General features: G+C 37.2%; 1 protein-coding gene across 1 annotated transcript in view; it reads left to right on the top strand.

Annotated features, from left to right (window-relative positions):
• Positions 1-16326, top strand: part of SLC25A21 (solute carrier family 25 member 21) — a gene marked incomplete at both ends in the record, with an annotated part of 535450 nt that overhangs the window by 287926 nt on the left and 231198 nt on the right. The window contains one exon of the mRNA XM_080706844.1: positions 13074-13122. Within this exon, the coding sequence (XP_080562970.1) occupies positions 13074-13122 (49 nt within the window). The remainder of the gene's footprint in view (positions 1-13073; positions 13123-16326) is intronic.

Below are 16326 nucleotides of genomic sequence, written 5' to 3'. Positions count from 1 at the left end.
CTGCAGTTGGCCTGTACTTTGCACAAATGGCAATTAGTTTCATGTTTTGTAAGTCTGTCATGTGGAAATAAAGATTTGCCTATTTAATCCACATTATTAGAGAGTTCATTATTAGAAAGTGATTGAACTGTATGGTTGCCTGTATAAGTGAAGGAGAAGTCCCTGAAATGGAATCGGCTTTCTCTTTTTATTTCCTTTTGGCTTTTATCAAGCCAGACCTTCATAAAGAACATGGTATATGGAATTCACCTGGAATACTTGGCTCAGTACCATTGGGCTTTATGTGAGCATGGCATGGAGATTGGTGTGAAATAATAGTTCAAAAATAAGGGCTCATGTAGTTACGGTTCCAGGTCATTCAGCAAATATAAAATTAAGAGTTAACACCTCAGGGCAAGTATCGCACCTTGATTAAGGAAATGAAGAAAATCTTGGCTATATATTATTAGTGAAAAGCAATGGTAGCAACTCTTATAAAAGCCAGAAATCACTTTCTCCATGAATGTGAGTATGACTGCAATAAATAATGCTAATTAGGATAAATGAAGAGCATTATTATTTCATCTTGATTTTTATATTTGTTTATTTATTTGCTTGTTTGTTTGTTTGTTGTGGTACCGGGAATGGAATCCTGGGCATTCTACCTCCAAGCTCCACCCTCCAAGCCCTATTTTTTTATTCTTTATTTTGAAACAGGGTCTCATTGAGTTGCAAAGGACCTCACTAAGTAGTAGCTGAGGCTGTCCGAAAACCAGGATCTTCCCATCTCAACCTCCCAAGTGCTGGGATTACAAGCATGTTTCACCATGCCTGGCTCGTCTTGCTTTTTAAATAATAATTGGTATCAGGAACTTACAGAAAAGAATAAACTGGGTACTTGACACCCACAGAGCTGAATACTTCACTCAGCCAGATGTCGTATATATGCTTTCTGTCTCCTCCTGGTCTCCTATTGAGCAGCATCTCTCTCTCCCTCTCTCTCTCTCTCTCTCTCTCTCTCCCTCTCCCTCTCCCTCTCCCTCTCCCTCTCCCTCTCCCTCTCCCTCTCCCTCTCCCTCTCCCTCTCCCTCTCCCTCTCCTCTCCCTCTCCCTCTCTCTCTCTCTCTCTCTCTCTCTCTCTCTCTCTCCTGGGAAGAGGGTAAGGCTAGGAAGCTATTTTCCCAAAAAAAGAGAAGACTTACTGTCTTTGCTGCATCTCTATGTGGCAGGATAACAGAAGCATTCGCACAACAGAGTTGCAAATCACAGTCATGTTTGAAGGGTTGATGGGTGGGTTGGTTTCCTTGGATGTCAATCCTAAGGATTTTTAAAATTTCCAATGTAGGGCCAACTTTTATTATTTTTTTTATTTTTTATTGGTGCACTATATTCATACATCATAGTGGGATACAACAAAACTTTTGTAGACATACATGTACACATCGCCCAGTCAGCCCCCACCCGATCCCTACCCCATTCCCTCCCCATCCCTCCTTCCCATGCTTGGCTTAGTGGTTGACATCTAGTATTATAGCAATTTATCCAAAATTAAAAATGATAATCTCACATAACAGTTTCATTTGTCTGATACCAAGCTTTTGATAACTTAAAGATAACATTTTAATATATCTTTTTGCTGTCTTTCTTACCAGAGAATATTTTTTCTTTTTTTTTAGGTGAAACTATCATATATTTATATATTTATTTTTCAGAAAAAAATCTATCCTAATATGGAATATGGACTCTAGATACCCAAAACAATCTTGAAAAAGAACAAAGCCAGAAGATATATATTTTCTGATTTCAAACCATATAAAGCTACAATAATTGAAACAGTTTAGTACTGTTATAAAGGCAGATATATAAACCATTGGAGTTAAATAAAAGCCTAGAGCTAAATTCTTCCATATATTGTCAAGTTATTTTTGACAAGGTTTCCACAAACATTTGGTGGAGGAAATAATAATCTTTTAACTAAATATTGTTGAAAAATAATAATTACATGAAAAAGAATAAAATTGGACCCTTACCTAATCCCATATAAATATATTAACTCTAAATAGATAAAAGACCTAAATATAAATCTTAAGACTATAAACTTTTATAAGAAAATCTGGGTCATAAAACCTCACAACATTGAAATTGGCAGTGATTTCTTGGATATGATTTCAGTGGCACAGGCAACAGAAGAGTATACAAACTCCCTAAAAAATAAAAAAAATTGTATATCCAAAGACAATGTAAACAGAGTTAAAAGTTACTAATAGAATTGGATAAAATATTTCCAAATGCTATATCTGAAGGTATATTAATATTCCAACTAGAAATCCTAAAAATTAACAACAATAAAAGCAAACAATACAATTTAGAGATAGGTATAAGATTAACATAAATAATGAATCTCCACAGATAACCAATTTTAGTTGTCTGTTGGATGGAAAATCTTGTTTCTCTGGTTCTGATGTGTGTTACCTATTTCTTCTTTGTAGTTAATCTCTTTGAGTATTTTCTCTAGTGCTGGTTTTGAAGACAAAAATTCCTTCAGTTTCTGTTTGTCATGAAAGCTTCTTATTTCTCCATCTAATTTTATAGAAAGTTTTGCTGGGTAGGAAATTTTTGGCTGGAAGTTGTTTTCTTTCAGAGTTTGGAATATGTTAGTCCAAGCCCTTCTGGCTCTCATGACTTGGTTTGGGAAGTCTGGAGTGATTCTAATTGGCTTGCCTCTGAATGTCACTTGGCCCTTTGTTTTTGTTGCCTTTAAGATTCTCTGCTTGGCTTCCACATTGGTTGTTTTGACAATTATGTGGCGTGGGGATCCTCTTCTTTGATCCTGTCTAAAGGGAGTTCTATAAGTTTCCTGAACCTGTGTATCAACCTCTTGCTCTATGTTTGGAAAATTTTCTGCTATTACTTCCTTGAAGAGATTGTTGATCCCTTTGGTTTCACTTTCTTTTCCCTCCTCTATTCCAATTATTCTTAGGTTAGCTCTCTTAAAATGGGCCCATATTTCTTCAATGTCAGATTCCTGCTGTTGGATATTTTTTTCTAGATTAGAAACTATGCGTTCATTTTTGGAATGATCTTCTTCTAAGAGTGAGATTCTGTTCTCCATGTGGTCTAATCGGTTGTTCATGCTTTGAATTGAGGCCTTTACTTCATTAATTGCATCCTTTATCTCTTTTTGGCTCTCTCTGAATTCTTTTCGAAACACCTCTATTATTTCCACAGTTATTTTCCTGATTTGATCTTCTAGAAATCTCTGAATTTCTGTTTTATCGGGTTCTGATGTTGTGGGGTTGTGGGCATTCATTGCTCCATTGTTATTCCTCTTTCCCATGATTTTGGAAGTTTGTGCCTTCTCTGGGTTCTTCCCTTGGGTCACTATGACTTCACTTAAGGTGCTCTGGATCTCGAGTCTGTGGTATCTCAGACCCCACTACTCCTTTACTGGGTTGTATCACAGAGTCTCAGATCCCGGGAGTCTATAGAGGCTGCTTTAGACTATGGGGTGGGGGGGTGCCATGTTGGGTGTTCTCCTATGGTGTGATATCTCTGCCACCGCCAGTCCCCCACTGGGTCAAGTCCCTGGGAGTGCAGTACTGGGATTTCTCCTCTGGGGCCCGCAATTTGACTCACTGTTGTTGAGTACGCAATTGGAGCTGTAGCGGACTCAGTGAATTCGCTGCTGCTGCCGCCGGTGGCAATATGGTGCCGCTGCCACGCCCTCGGCCGTGAGGCTGGTGTATTTATTCTCTGGTTTTGAGCTCCGCTCTGAGTCCCTGCAGCGTGTGCTGAGCCCAGCCATTGGGAGCTTTAGATGCTCCCTGCACCGAAAAATCTACCGAATTCCGCCCGGCTGTTCCGCAGCGGCTCACCTCGGCTCGCTGTCCGCCGCTCCTCTCTGGAGCCTAGTGGGCTGTTAAGTTCGTTGATCTGGAGCCATCTGGTGAACTCACCGCTGCCGCCGGCAGTAAGGCGCTGCTGCTGCGTCCTTGGCCGTGCAGCCGGTGTATCTCCTCTGTGGCTCTGAGCTCCATTCTGAGTCCCCCTCCTCTCCGGGGCCTGGTGCTGCAAGGAAAGATGGTGCCTGCCGCTCCGTGCCGCAACTCCAGCAGCAGCACTGCAGTCTGGTTTCTATCTGGTGTCCCATTTTTCCAGCCCTCTTTTTCTCTGTCCCTTTTAATTACATTTTTTTGTTTCTCTGGTGATGGTGTTTTCTGGCTATGAAAGGTGCTGATTTTGTGGTAATAGAGATTGGTTGTTAGCGTGGCTCTTAAGCCCCGCTTTTTTTGGTCGCCATCTTCCCGGAAGTCCATTTTTATTATTAAGTTATGGTGAACAGAGAATCTAAGATAAAGATTAAATTTATGACACCCTTGGGAATTTGTACAATCAATGTTAAAGATTTATTGAAAATTTAGAAAAAACAACCCTCTGTGTGTGATAATTTTTTAAAGGTCTTCAATTTATTTATTTATTTATTTATTTATTTATTTATTTATTTATTTATTTTTGGTGGTACTGGGGTTCCTGGAAGCCCTTCTACTTCCGGGCTACACTCCCAGACCTTTTATTTTTATTTGGAAACAGGGTCTCTTAAACCAACACGGCTGGCTTCGAACCTGAGCAATCCTCCTGTCTCTGCCTCCCAAGCACAGGGATTACAAGCGTGCGCCACCACGCCCAGCTACGTGTGATAGTTTTAAAACTGTTTGAATCTAGTAGGCAGGTCAATAAGATTTATAGTGGTGTGCTGGAGAATGTTTAACAATCAGGTTACTGGAAAACAAGCAAACACCTTGTATCTGTAGATGTGCCTGTCTCTTCAATGTCAATCCTCCTAACAAGGCCTATTTCAAGCTACCAACATGGTGCCACTGAACACAAAGTTGGGAAGAGGCGTGAAATCTTCCCTGTAAGAGCCAGTTCCAGCACATCACAGAGGGCTATCAGGGAGGGATGAATTCTATCCCTGACTCCTGTGACAAAGTGAGGGTTTCTTCTTTCTGGGCAGCTCAATAAAAGAAGAAATCCTGAGACAGGGAAAATGCGTGCATGTTTCTGGGTGGTAGGCAGAAAGCAAAGAGAATCCCAGAGGTTCTCATACTCAGCTGCCGGCTCCGCTTCTCCAGCCATACAGTCCCAAATCCTCTTTTAATTGCTTTTCTGTATTTTGATTAACTTCTGATGTGGAAATGCTGGTCAGCTTGAACATATTTTCACTTTTAGTAAACAAAGTACAATGTGAACTTTTCCCAAATCAATACATATAATTAATATATATGTATACATATATTCCTACATATACATATCTAACATGTGAATATATATTCATTACAGATTTTATATATTTACCTAAAACCTATAAAACAAGTGTAACCTCTGTTTCTCTTTTTTATTTATATTTCCTTCTCTTTAAAGACATTTAATATACTTCTTTGGTGTGTGTGTGGTACTGGGGATGGAACCCAGGGGCATTCTACCTCTGAGCTATACCTTTGATTCTATATTATTCTTTATTTTGAAACATGGTCTCACTAAATTGCAGAGGGCCTCACAAGTTGCTGAAGTTGACCATAAACCTATGATCCTCCTGTCTCAGTCTTCCAAGTACTGGGATTACAAGCTGGTGCCGCCATACCCAGCTCCCATTCAATACACTTCTAAAAGCATTTTCCCATCTGCCAACGAATCTACAGTTTATCTTTCCCCTGATTTTTTCCTTGTATTGCTGAACTTGTTAAGGGCCCACATATACATTTTCATAAAAGGCCAACATATCTAAAAGTTGGTCTACATGGAGGTTGCTTGGGTCTTAAATAGGATTAAGTATCAACAAAGGAAAAGAATATCTTCTTATTGGGTTAAAATATGAAACAGTAATTTTAAAGACATTACATTGAGCTGAAAATGATTAACACAAAACCTAATTAGTATAAAGTAATGTAAAAGTTTTAGCTACAGTGATGTTTTTATTAATTTAATTTTCAGTCTGTTTTTGCCTTTAAAGTGAGTTTTTTAATTCACTTTTTAAAAAATCTTTAAATCTGCCTCAATTTTTCTTCCTTCTTTGGACATGCTCAATTTACCATGATTCCCAGAGGATAATGTGTGCATATGTTGATACCTCTGCAATATATTTTCTTAAATTCTGAGGACAATTAGATAGTAACTGTAAGAGCAGAGAGTGCACAATGAGGAAACTGTTGTATTCCCTGTAAACACATACTGATGGCAATTGCTTAGTGTTCATTTCTTTAAAAAAATACACACTAGTAAACTTATATAAATATACTTGATTTGACTTTTTCAATGAAGACTGTGGTTTGGCCAAACACATACCTTTTAACAACACCTTTTGAACTTGCCTATTTGGCCAGTTCAGTGTATATAATATTAATTTTCTGTGCCACAATTCTGGTGTGCCTTAGTTGTTATATTAGAGAGAAGCATACTGTATTTGATTTCCCTTTATGAGTCTCACATTGCTTATAATTTAGTAGGCTACCACATTTTCTGGGCAGGCTACCAAATAGCACATTGTAATGATTTGACCAATATAGGTTCTGTTTGTAGATGTTCTGTTTTTTTAAGTTGAAATTTGCACAGTATGGAACCTCTGTGATTCTCTTTAAAAAATAAAAAAATCTTTTTATTTTTTAAAGAATTAAAAATTCCATAGAGTACTTAACAAAGTAGCAGGATACAAAATCAACATATAAAAATCAACACTTTTTCTATATGTTACTGAATTCGTGGAGAAAGAAATCAGGGAAATATTTCTATTAACAACAGCCTTAAAATATACCCAAGAATAAGTTTAACCAAGAATGGAAAAGACTTTTAGAGTGAAAATTACAAAACACTGAATAAAGGAATTGAAGAAGACATTAGAAGATGAAAAGACCTTCCATGTTCATAGATACGTAAAAGTAATATTATTAAAATAGCCACATTACCAAATGACGTACAGATACAATGCAAACCTCGCTAGAAAACAATTTCTAAAATTTATATATAAGAACAAAAGACCCAGTAAAGCCAAAGCAATTCTGAGCAAAAAGAACAATACCCAATTTCAAATTATACTACAGAGCCATAGTAACAAAAACAGCATGGTACTGGCATGAAAACATATGTGTATACCAATGGAATGGAATAGAAGATACAAAGATAAATCCATAAAGATACAATTATCTGATACTTGGCAAAGATGCCAAAAACACATTGAAGAAGAGACAGCCTTTTTAATAGATGGTGCTGGGAAAACTGGATATCCATATGTAGAAGAATAAAACTATATCTCTGTCTCTCAGTCTGCATAAATGTCAATTCTAAGTGAATCAGAGATCTAGGAATTAGACCAGAAACTTTGCAACTACTAGAAGGACACACAGAGGAAAGACTCTAACATATTGAAAAAAATCAAGACCTCTGAAGCTCAGAGAATAATACCAAGAATTAATAAATGGGATGGCATCAAATTAGAGAGATTCTGCAAAGCAAAGAAAACAAGAGTATGAAGAGAGTGCCTATAGAATGGGAAAAAATCCTTTTTAGCTACTCCTTTGACAGAGAACTTGTATCCAGAATTTATTAAAAACTCAAAAAGCTTAACACCAAAATAAAAGAAAGAACCCAATTAAAAAATGGGCAAATAAACAAAGCAGACATTTTTGAAAAGAAGTATAAATGGCCAACAAATATGTGAAAATGTTAAACATCTTTAGCAAATAAATAAATGCAAATTAAAACTTATACTGAGATTTCATTTTATTCCAGTTAGATTGGCCATCACCAAGAATAAAAATAATAAATATTGTTGTGAAAGTTGGGAGAAATAAATTGTTGCCGAGATTGTAAATTAGTATAAGCACCATGGAAGTCAGTACAGAGGCTCCATAAAAGACTAGAACTAATGCCATCCCATAACGCAGCCATACCACGCCTCAGAATTTGTCCAAATGAATTAAAGTCTGCATACCCTAGAGATACCTGCATACCCATGTTTATAGCTTCGCGATTCACAGTGGCTAACTTATGGAACCAGTTTAAGTGTCTGTCAACATAAAGAGAATGTAGCTTACATACACCATGGAGTTTTACTTACCCATAAAAATAAAAGAATGAAATTATGTTAGGAAAATGGATGGAATTGGAGAACATCATGTTTAGTGAGATAAACCAGACTCAGAAAGTCAAGGGTCATATGTTTTCTTTCCTATATGGAAGCTAAAAAGAAAAAAAAAAGAAAGAAGATGGATAGTATGAAAACACAAAGGAGACCAGTATCATAAAGGAAAGGAATCCGAGGAGGCAGGAAGAGGAAGGGAAGTACTTGGGAGGGAAATAGATCAAATTATGTTATGTGCATATACAAATATATTACAGTGAATCCCACTATTTCATATAATTATTATGCACCATTAAAATGTTAAAAGTCAATTCAGAAAAACTAAAACAAAAATTTAAGCTTGGCATGATGGTGCACACTTGTAGTCCCAGCATTCAGGAGGCTGAGACAGGAAGAGCGTGGTTCTTGGACAGCCTCGACTACTACTTAAGAGATGCCCTTTGCAACTCAGTGAGACCCTGTCTCAAAATAAAGACTATAAAATAGGGCTGGGGGTGTTGCTTGGAGATAGAATGCCCCTGGGTTCCATCCCTAGTACCACAAAAGAAATAAATAAGTAAGTAAGTAAATAAATAAATAAATAAATAAATAAATAACTAAATAAATTAAAGCAAATGCTATCAGATAGTGAAAAATCATTATGATGAATTCTTTGGACTAAGTTTCTGTTCTATATACAGTAACTTCTTATAAGTTTATGCTCTACATACCACAGAAAATGAATACCATTACTATAGCAGGTCCATGCTTTTTTATAATTCAGTTTCTTTTTCATCAAACGTTTGTTGAGCAACCACTAGGTATAGGCATGTATTGTGGAAAGACAAAGCTTTATATATTCCTGTATACTACCAGTTATAATGTGTCATGGAAGGTCCTTTTCTTGGCATATGTAGGGCAATTGTAATAGAATTTTAATGTAATGTGATATAATTGGTGTAGATAATGGAACTGTAGGGAAAAAAGTGGTGAATTGACTCGGTGAAAATAAAGGATAGTAAATTTGCAGTACTCTGATCTCAAATAATGCACCTTAGAACAGACCAGTGTGTTGTAACCTCATGGAGAGTTAAACTCAAAATTAAGACCTAAACTGAAGAATCACACCACATTGTCCTTCAATTAGCTATGTTTAGGGCTGTTTTGGTGAGCAGAGTTAGGTTTCCACATCCCTTCATCTTCTTGCTAAAAAGGCCACTGAAGCCCCCTGCAATACTGTCTCCACGTGAGGCGGAGGTGGGGTGAGAAGGAAGGCGCAGGAATGACGACGGTGTTGTAGTTGTGCGTTCTGGGCAGGGTGGGGCGTTCTCCGTAGTCAGTCCGTCCGTCACTGCAGTACTGCACACATCACTGCCTCTTTTCTGAGGCTCAGGTTAAAAACATAAATGGGTCTTCTGCTTTATGTTGTAGGCATTTTAACTCTCTAGAATGAAAAAGAACAACCCAATCCTTTCTCAGGAGTGATGGCTTTGATGTGGTTTCTACTCCTAGCTCTAAGGAAAAAGGATATCATTGAGTTATAAGATATCTACCAGTGGTTTTTGGCAAAGTAGGTGAAAGCTATAAGAGCTGCTTCCTGGTGAGATACGTATTTCAAAAATACATGTCTTTACCCACAGAAATCAGCCTTGTGATTTAGGGCACGAAATACAAAACACAAAGAATGCCCAGGCCACTGATTATAATTTTACTTAAATTTTTTTTAATATTTGTTTATATTTTCTGTGATTACTTTTGTGAGAACTCTAGCATACTTTTTGAAGAAGATTGACAATCTGGGGCAAATGTACACAGTTGTGTAAGACTAGAATTGATACAGAACATAAATAACATTCCACATAATCACATGGTAATGCCATCAGTAATGGAAGTAGGAAATGCATTATTTATTGTGAGTGGCCAGAAAAAAAAAAGAGGAGATGAATTCTATGGGGTAACTAAGAAGTCTCTTCCTCAAGATTTCTGGAGAAATAGTTGTTTAAATTAAGATCTGAAGGTGAGTAGGATACTCAGAAGTGTACATGTGTGTGTCCTTATGGGAGGAAAACATTTTAGAGAAAAGCAAATGAACATTGGAGGAATTGAACACTGAAAAGAAGCTGTTCTCTCTCCAATCATGATTAATCATTGCATGAGAGTGTGTGTCCTTTTTTCTTTTTTTAACAAAAGAGGCGTGGCTCTGATTTATCAGAGGAAGGGGCATGGGGCTGATGTTCAGAGCAAGTTTATAGTTAAACATTGCTGGAGACCCTCTCAGAAAAGATGGAGGCTGGGAGAAGGGTTTATAACGCGGTGGTGGTAATCCATTTTCATTAGTATTGGCTCAGGGGAAGGCAGACATTTGAACCAGTTAAAAGATGACATTTATTTAGGGAGTATCCCAAGTCACAGGTCCAGAGGCTAGCCCATGCCTTCTCAAGCCCATGACAGTCTTACTCCCAAGTTCACTTAAATCATACAGAATTAGTTGTGCTCACTAGAGTGCATGGATCTGTATGTAGAAACACTGAAAGCAAAATCCACAATATCACTCTGTCTTGGGGCCTCAAGTTTTATGTCTAGCTGTATAAATTAGTCTTTTGCTTACTTTAAACAAGTCTAATGGCAAGTCACCTTTGCCTGTTATTGTGATAAATCAGCAGTTGCCTTAAGTAGCAAATGGAACTTATTTTTATGCCGTGGAAGGGAGAGGTTATTGGGGCTTGAACCCAGGGGTATTGTAACTTTGAGCTACATCACCAGTCCTTTTTATTTTACATTTTGAAATAGGGTCTTGCTAAATTTTCCTAGTTGTAAATGGAACATTTTTAACTTTCTGATGTACAGTATTTTTATGTTTTCCTAATCATTTTCATACTGCAATTTGGTTAAGTTCAATTTAAGATCAACAGCAGCAAAAAACATAAAATACTAGAACTCAAATTTACTTTGAACCATTTACTCTTTCCCTGTGCATATAAGGAACTGATGTTCCATGGAGAAATGGCCATTCCCTAGAGGCACCAGGGCAAGAGCCCTGATTCTTACTTCCAGGTGAATTTGATTTTTTCTTCTCTTTTCTTTTTTGGTAGGGATTAAACCCAGGGAAATTCTACCTGCAAGCTACACCTCCAGTCCTTTTAAATTTTTTATTTTTTTACTTGAAAGAGGCTCTCTCTAAGTAGCGGAGGCTGGCTTCAATTCTGCAATCCTCCTGTTTCAGCCTCCCAAGTACTGAGATTATAGGCATCGGCCATCATGCCTAGTTTGAATGTGAATATCCAAGCAAGGAGCAGCATATGGGGACCTAACAGGTTCAAGGAAGAGGCCACTCACGTTATCTTGAGTAATAGGACTTCTTGATAAAGCTAAGACAGTGGCCACAGGCTCACCGTTGTGCCCTGAGGTCCCATCACCTCTACTCACCTGTGCCTTTCTCTTCCTTGTGGATGACAACTCTTTGGTTCTTGTTTGTTGTCAGTACCTATGACTTTACACTGTATAGCAGGCACACACAGGACAAATTTCCTGAAGCTTGTGTGGAAGCAAAGCAGACCTTTAGTTGACACAGGCCTTTGAGCTCTCCGGGCCTGACCAGTCTGAGGAGTAAAAGCCTTTTGTGTGTGTGTATATATGGGATGGGGAAGATGTACCAAACCACAGACAAACTCAAACTGAATTATTTTTGCAAATGGGGTAAAGCTCCTCTCCTCTCATTATAAGAAACTCCCCATAAATTCTGTTGTGTGGCCTTTGGAAATTAGTTGAATCCTCTCTACCTCAGATTGTTTATCTTAAAGTAAAGGTGATAATGATACTTTTTCCAGTAGTTGTGCATGTCAGTGAAAATATATATGAAACGAACATCACTATGACCTTTAGCTAAGGTAATGTTATTGTTGTTTATTACCATAATACTATTATGACTGCTGCAACTTTTTTTTTTTTTTTTTTTTTTTTTTTTGCGGATCTGGGGATGGGACCCAGGGCATTGACCTCCGAGCTACACCTCCTGCCATATTTTTTATTCTTTATTTTGAAACAGGGTTTCACTAAGTTGTGGAGGGCCTCTCTAAGTAGCTGAGACTGTCCGCGAACCTGCGAACCGCGATCCTCCAGTCTCAGCCACCCAAATGCTGAGACTACAAGTGTGCGCCACCAAGCCTGGCTACAACAATTATTTTTATAACTGCTATTATCTAAAGCTACTTGTACTGTAACTACACTCACACGCCAGTAGTTTGTGATTGAGCAGATTTCTCTGCTCATTTAACAACAGAGGGCTTAACAATTTATTCGTAAGAAGCTATAGAAGTTTTCATACTGTGCGATGTTTCTGATCATAGACTCTGTGAGAATTAAGACTCCTTCCTAGATGTGACATCTTGGACAAGTTAGTTAACCTTGCATGCATCAGTGTGTACATGGGAATAATAATCTAGTACTGCTTGGAACAATGCATGACACACAATAAACAATACATCTTCTCTATTAAACTATTCATGTATTACATTCTCACAGTTACCTTGTGAGATAGAGTCCCAGTTATCTTTCTTTCATGGATACTAGAAGTAAGACTTCAGGTTTGACATGTTCCTAGGAGAGGAACTCAAAGATTCCCCCCCCCTTTCATTGCTTCTTTATTTACTTATCTATCAGAATGGATTGGGATTCAATGATCCCTTCTTAGTTGATTGAGATTTAGTCTCATTCTTGTTCCATTTTTCTTTCTCTTACAGTTCCATCTTCCTGCCAGAGCACTTGTATAAAAGTACTCACTCACCTTGCTTACTTCCTTTGAAATAAAATCATATTATGCTTTTGTCTTTAGTGACTAATAGCCTACTACTATTATCTGTCATGTTCAAAGCTCTAAATTCTTTATTTGAATCTTCATCTTTGAGAAATCAGTAGGGTCTAGGAAATAAGAACCAGTATTTACGTAAGTATTTATTGGACTTTTTTTTAAATCATCTTTCAGGTCTTGTAGAAATTTCCCTGATGCATCCCCTCGATGTGGTGAAAACCAGGTAAGGTTCTGCATGAACAAGTTTTATTGACTTTGGCTAATATCCAAATTAAGATCTGTCAGAATACTAAATGCTAGAACTTGTCCCAGGCCGGTAGCTTCTCCCTGTAATGGTATTTATATTTGCCTTTTAAAGAAAAGTACTATTTGACAGATAAAATGTGAACAGTGAAAAGCATTTCTGGATAGAGGTCATCTGAAGGTATGTAATATTTTATTGCCTTCACATGACAACCATGAGGTATGATTTGTGGTTATACTGGCAATGAAGCAAATTTATCAAAAATGATGTAAAAACTAAACTTTATCCAGTGAATTATGATAGCTGGTTTTTATTTGGCATTATATATAACAGATTTCTATTTAATAGTTAGCATTTGGTGTGAGACTCCAAAATATCAAGTAAGCTTCTTAAATGGTGCTTAAAGAATTTATCCTGTGAGTCTTTGCCAATGCAAAATGTCATATTTCCAGGAAAATGCATTTGCTCTTAAAAGGAGACACAAATCAGGTCCGTGTATTACATCTAAGAGTAAAAGCAAAAAGCAAAACAAAAATAGTAAAACCCCTGAGGCTTAATATGATCTAGAGCATTTTAAGAAAAGTAACTTGTGATTGAATTACTGAACTCCCTATTTTTTTCAAGTTAGAAGTTCTTGAGAGTTTCATTTTTTGGGCATTGCGTAAAACCCAAAAGTACCATGCCTGGGTAAGAGTCTAAAAGCAAACAGCTCTATGCAACCATGTGGTTGAGCAAATCATTACTGCCTCAGGAAATACTTGATAGGTGGGGCTCACCATCCGATGGAGATGTTACTTTATCTACAGAGTCTGTAGAGTCTTCGGTTGCCGAAGGTAGGAGCAAGTCAGTGTAACATGAAAATCATGCTACATTTCTCAAAAAGATAGAGACGATGAAAATTTGTACTATAACTTGGTTCAAAGATGTTATAACAAACTACTGTAATGGGGATGGCTTAAACAACAGACATTTATTTCTCACAGTTTTGAAAGCTGAGAAGTCCAAGATCAAGGTTGAGAGCAGCTCAGCTGCTGGGTGAGGACCCTTTTCCTGGCCAGCCTTCTTCTCTCTGTCCTCACTTAGCAGAGAAAGGAAGCTCTGTCATAATTTCTTATAAAGCCATTAATTCCATTATAGGTGATCTATCCCCTGACTTCAATTCAACCTAATCACCTCCTAGAGGTCCACTTTTAAATGCCAACACATTAAGAATTTATGTTTCAACATACAAATTTTGTAGGGATGCAAGCATTCAATGTGTAACAGCCTCACATAAATTGTTAAATCAAAACATACAAAAAAGAAAATAAGTTATATTGAAGTCTTGGTGGGTGAACCCCTGGACCATCTTTTACAAATTTCAGGAATAGAAAACAAAACTCACTAGCTTTCCTTTCTTAGATTCTATGTTAACTTTCTTTTAACAAAAACAGAGTATTATTCTAGTTTCACTTAGAAATAGGTTGTCTTTTTCATTTAAGGCTAATTTCCTAAATTGGGAAAGTATTCAAGAGAGCATTGAGGAGAAATAAAAAAAGATTTTTAAAAGACATGATATTAAAATTATGGTCAATCACCCATTCAACAAATATATATTGAATACCTAGAATATGGGTTCCTGGCCAGCTCTGCCTTCAAAGAGCTCACAGTCTGAGGATCTATTCGGAATCTCATCACCATGACCTTTAAAACCTTTTTCATTTTGCTGGATTGGAATTAAATTCCATATTTCTTATAATGGATGTGCCAAGTAGCTGAGGTTTTATGTTATGCAAATTAATAAATATTGCATTCATTAATTAGATTATTAATGCCCTTACCTAACTTCAAGGGGGAAGGATAACAGAACTTTCCAGGTATGCTGAAGTAAAGGGGAACTAGATACCAGATGGCATTTAACCTGCATAACAATGAAAAGTATATTGAATAAAGACTCCAATCGTAGAGAAAGCTGGAAGCCCCAAGTATGTGCAATTGACTTTGCAACAGAAGTGAAATATACAAGACTGACAGGATTTGCCACTCAGGCAACTAACATGGAAGTGATAGCGAATGGACAGAAACAGACTAAGGTGTTAGAATCTCTCTGCTGTTGCACTGTACGGAATATGATGACATCTTTAAATGGGAGTAAGTTTACACCAAGAAACATAATCATTTATAGAGTAAAAAAAAAAATCTCCTGGAAAAAATAATTTAAAAATAGAAGTTTTAGATTCTCTTGTTTTTCAAAGTAAAGGATTAGGCACTAATAGGGTCCAAAATGAACAGACTAGACTTTAAAAAAGTAAACGCACTTACTTTGTTGTATGAGATGTCATAGTCCATAAGATATCATAGAAATTAGCCATATCCATACTTAGACTAATTCAGTGTACCACCCTTCAAATAATAGCATCATGGAGAAGGGAAACAGTTCTCAAAAAAAAAAAAAAAAAAAAACTATGAGGTTTACCTGGCCTGGTGTATCTCTTGTCCCACTTATTTATTTATTTTGAGACTTTTTATTTATTTATTTATTTATTTATTTATTTATTTATTTGAGGCCTCAAACTCCTGCTCGTCCCGCCTGAGGAACTGGAATTATAGATGTGTGTTCTCACCCAGCTTTCTTGCCCCACTTTGACAATGCCTGCAACAACTTAGAATCTAGTGCCTTTGGAATACCATATCATTAAAAAAAAATCTGCTAAAATCACTAATGCTAAGCGATATTATTGCTTACAATTTATCTTATTTATATCAAAATAGTAAATGTGTATTGCATAAAAGTTGAATAACACTCCAGACCTCATGTGTATCAAGATAGGCTAGGTGATGGCATCATAACATCAAGAACAGGCCCCAAATCTCAGTAGATTACAGAATTTTTTCCTCATCCCTACTTTATGGCCATTATGCAGTAGATGTCTTGATCCATTCAAGATGCTATAACAAAATACCATACACTGGGAACCATCTAAATAACAGACATTTATTTCTCACAGCCCTGGAGGCTGGAAGTGCAAGGTCAAGGCACCTGCAGATTGGGTGCGGATGAGGCCCTGTTCCCTGACTCACTGTATACTCACCTGGTGGGAGGGGCACGGTGGCATTATGAGGTCTCTCTTTTAAGGCGTGAATCCCATTCACAACCTAATCACCTCCCAAAATCCATGAGCATTAGGATTTCAACATAGGGAT

The sequence above is a fragment of the Muscardinus avellanarius genome, assembly GCF_963383645.1.
Source record: "Muscardinus avellanarius genome assembly, chromosome: 12".
NCBI classification, from domain to species: Eukaryota; Metazoa; Chordata; class Mammalia; order Rodentia; family Gliridae; genus Muscardinus; species Muscardinus avellanarius.
This window is presented reverse-complemented; position numbering and strand designations above follow the sequence as displayed.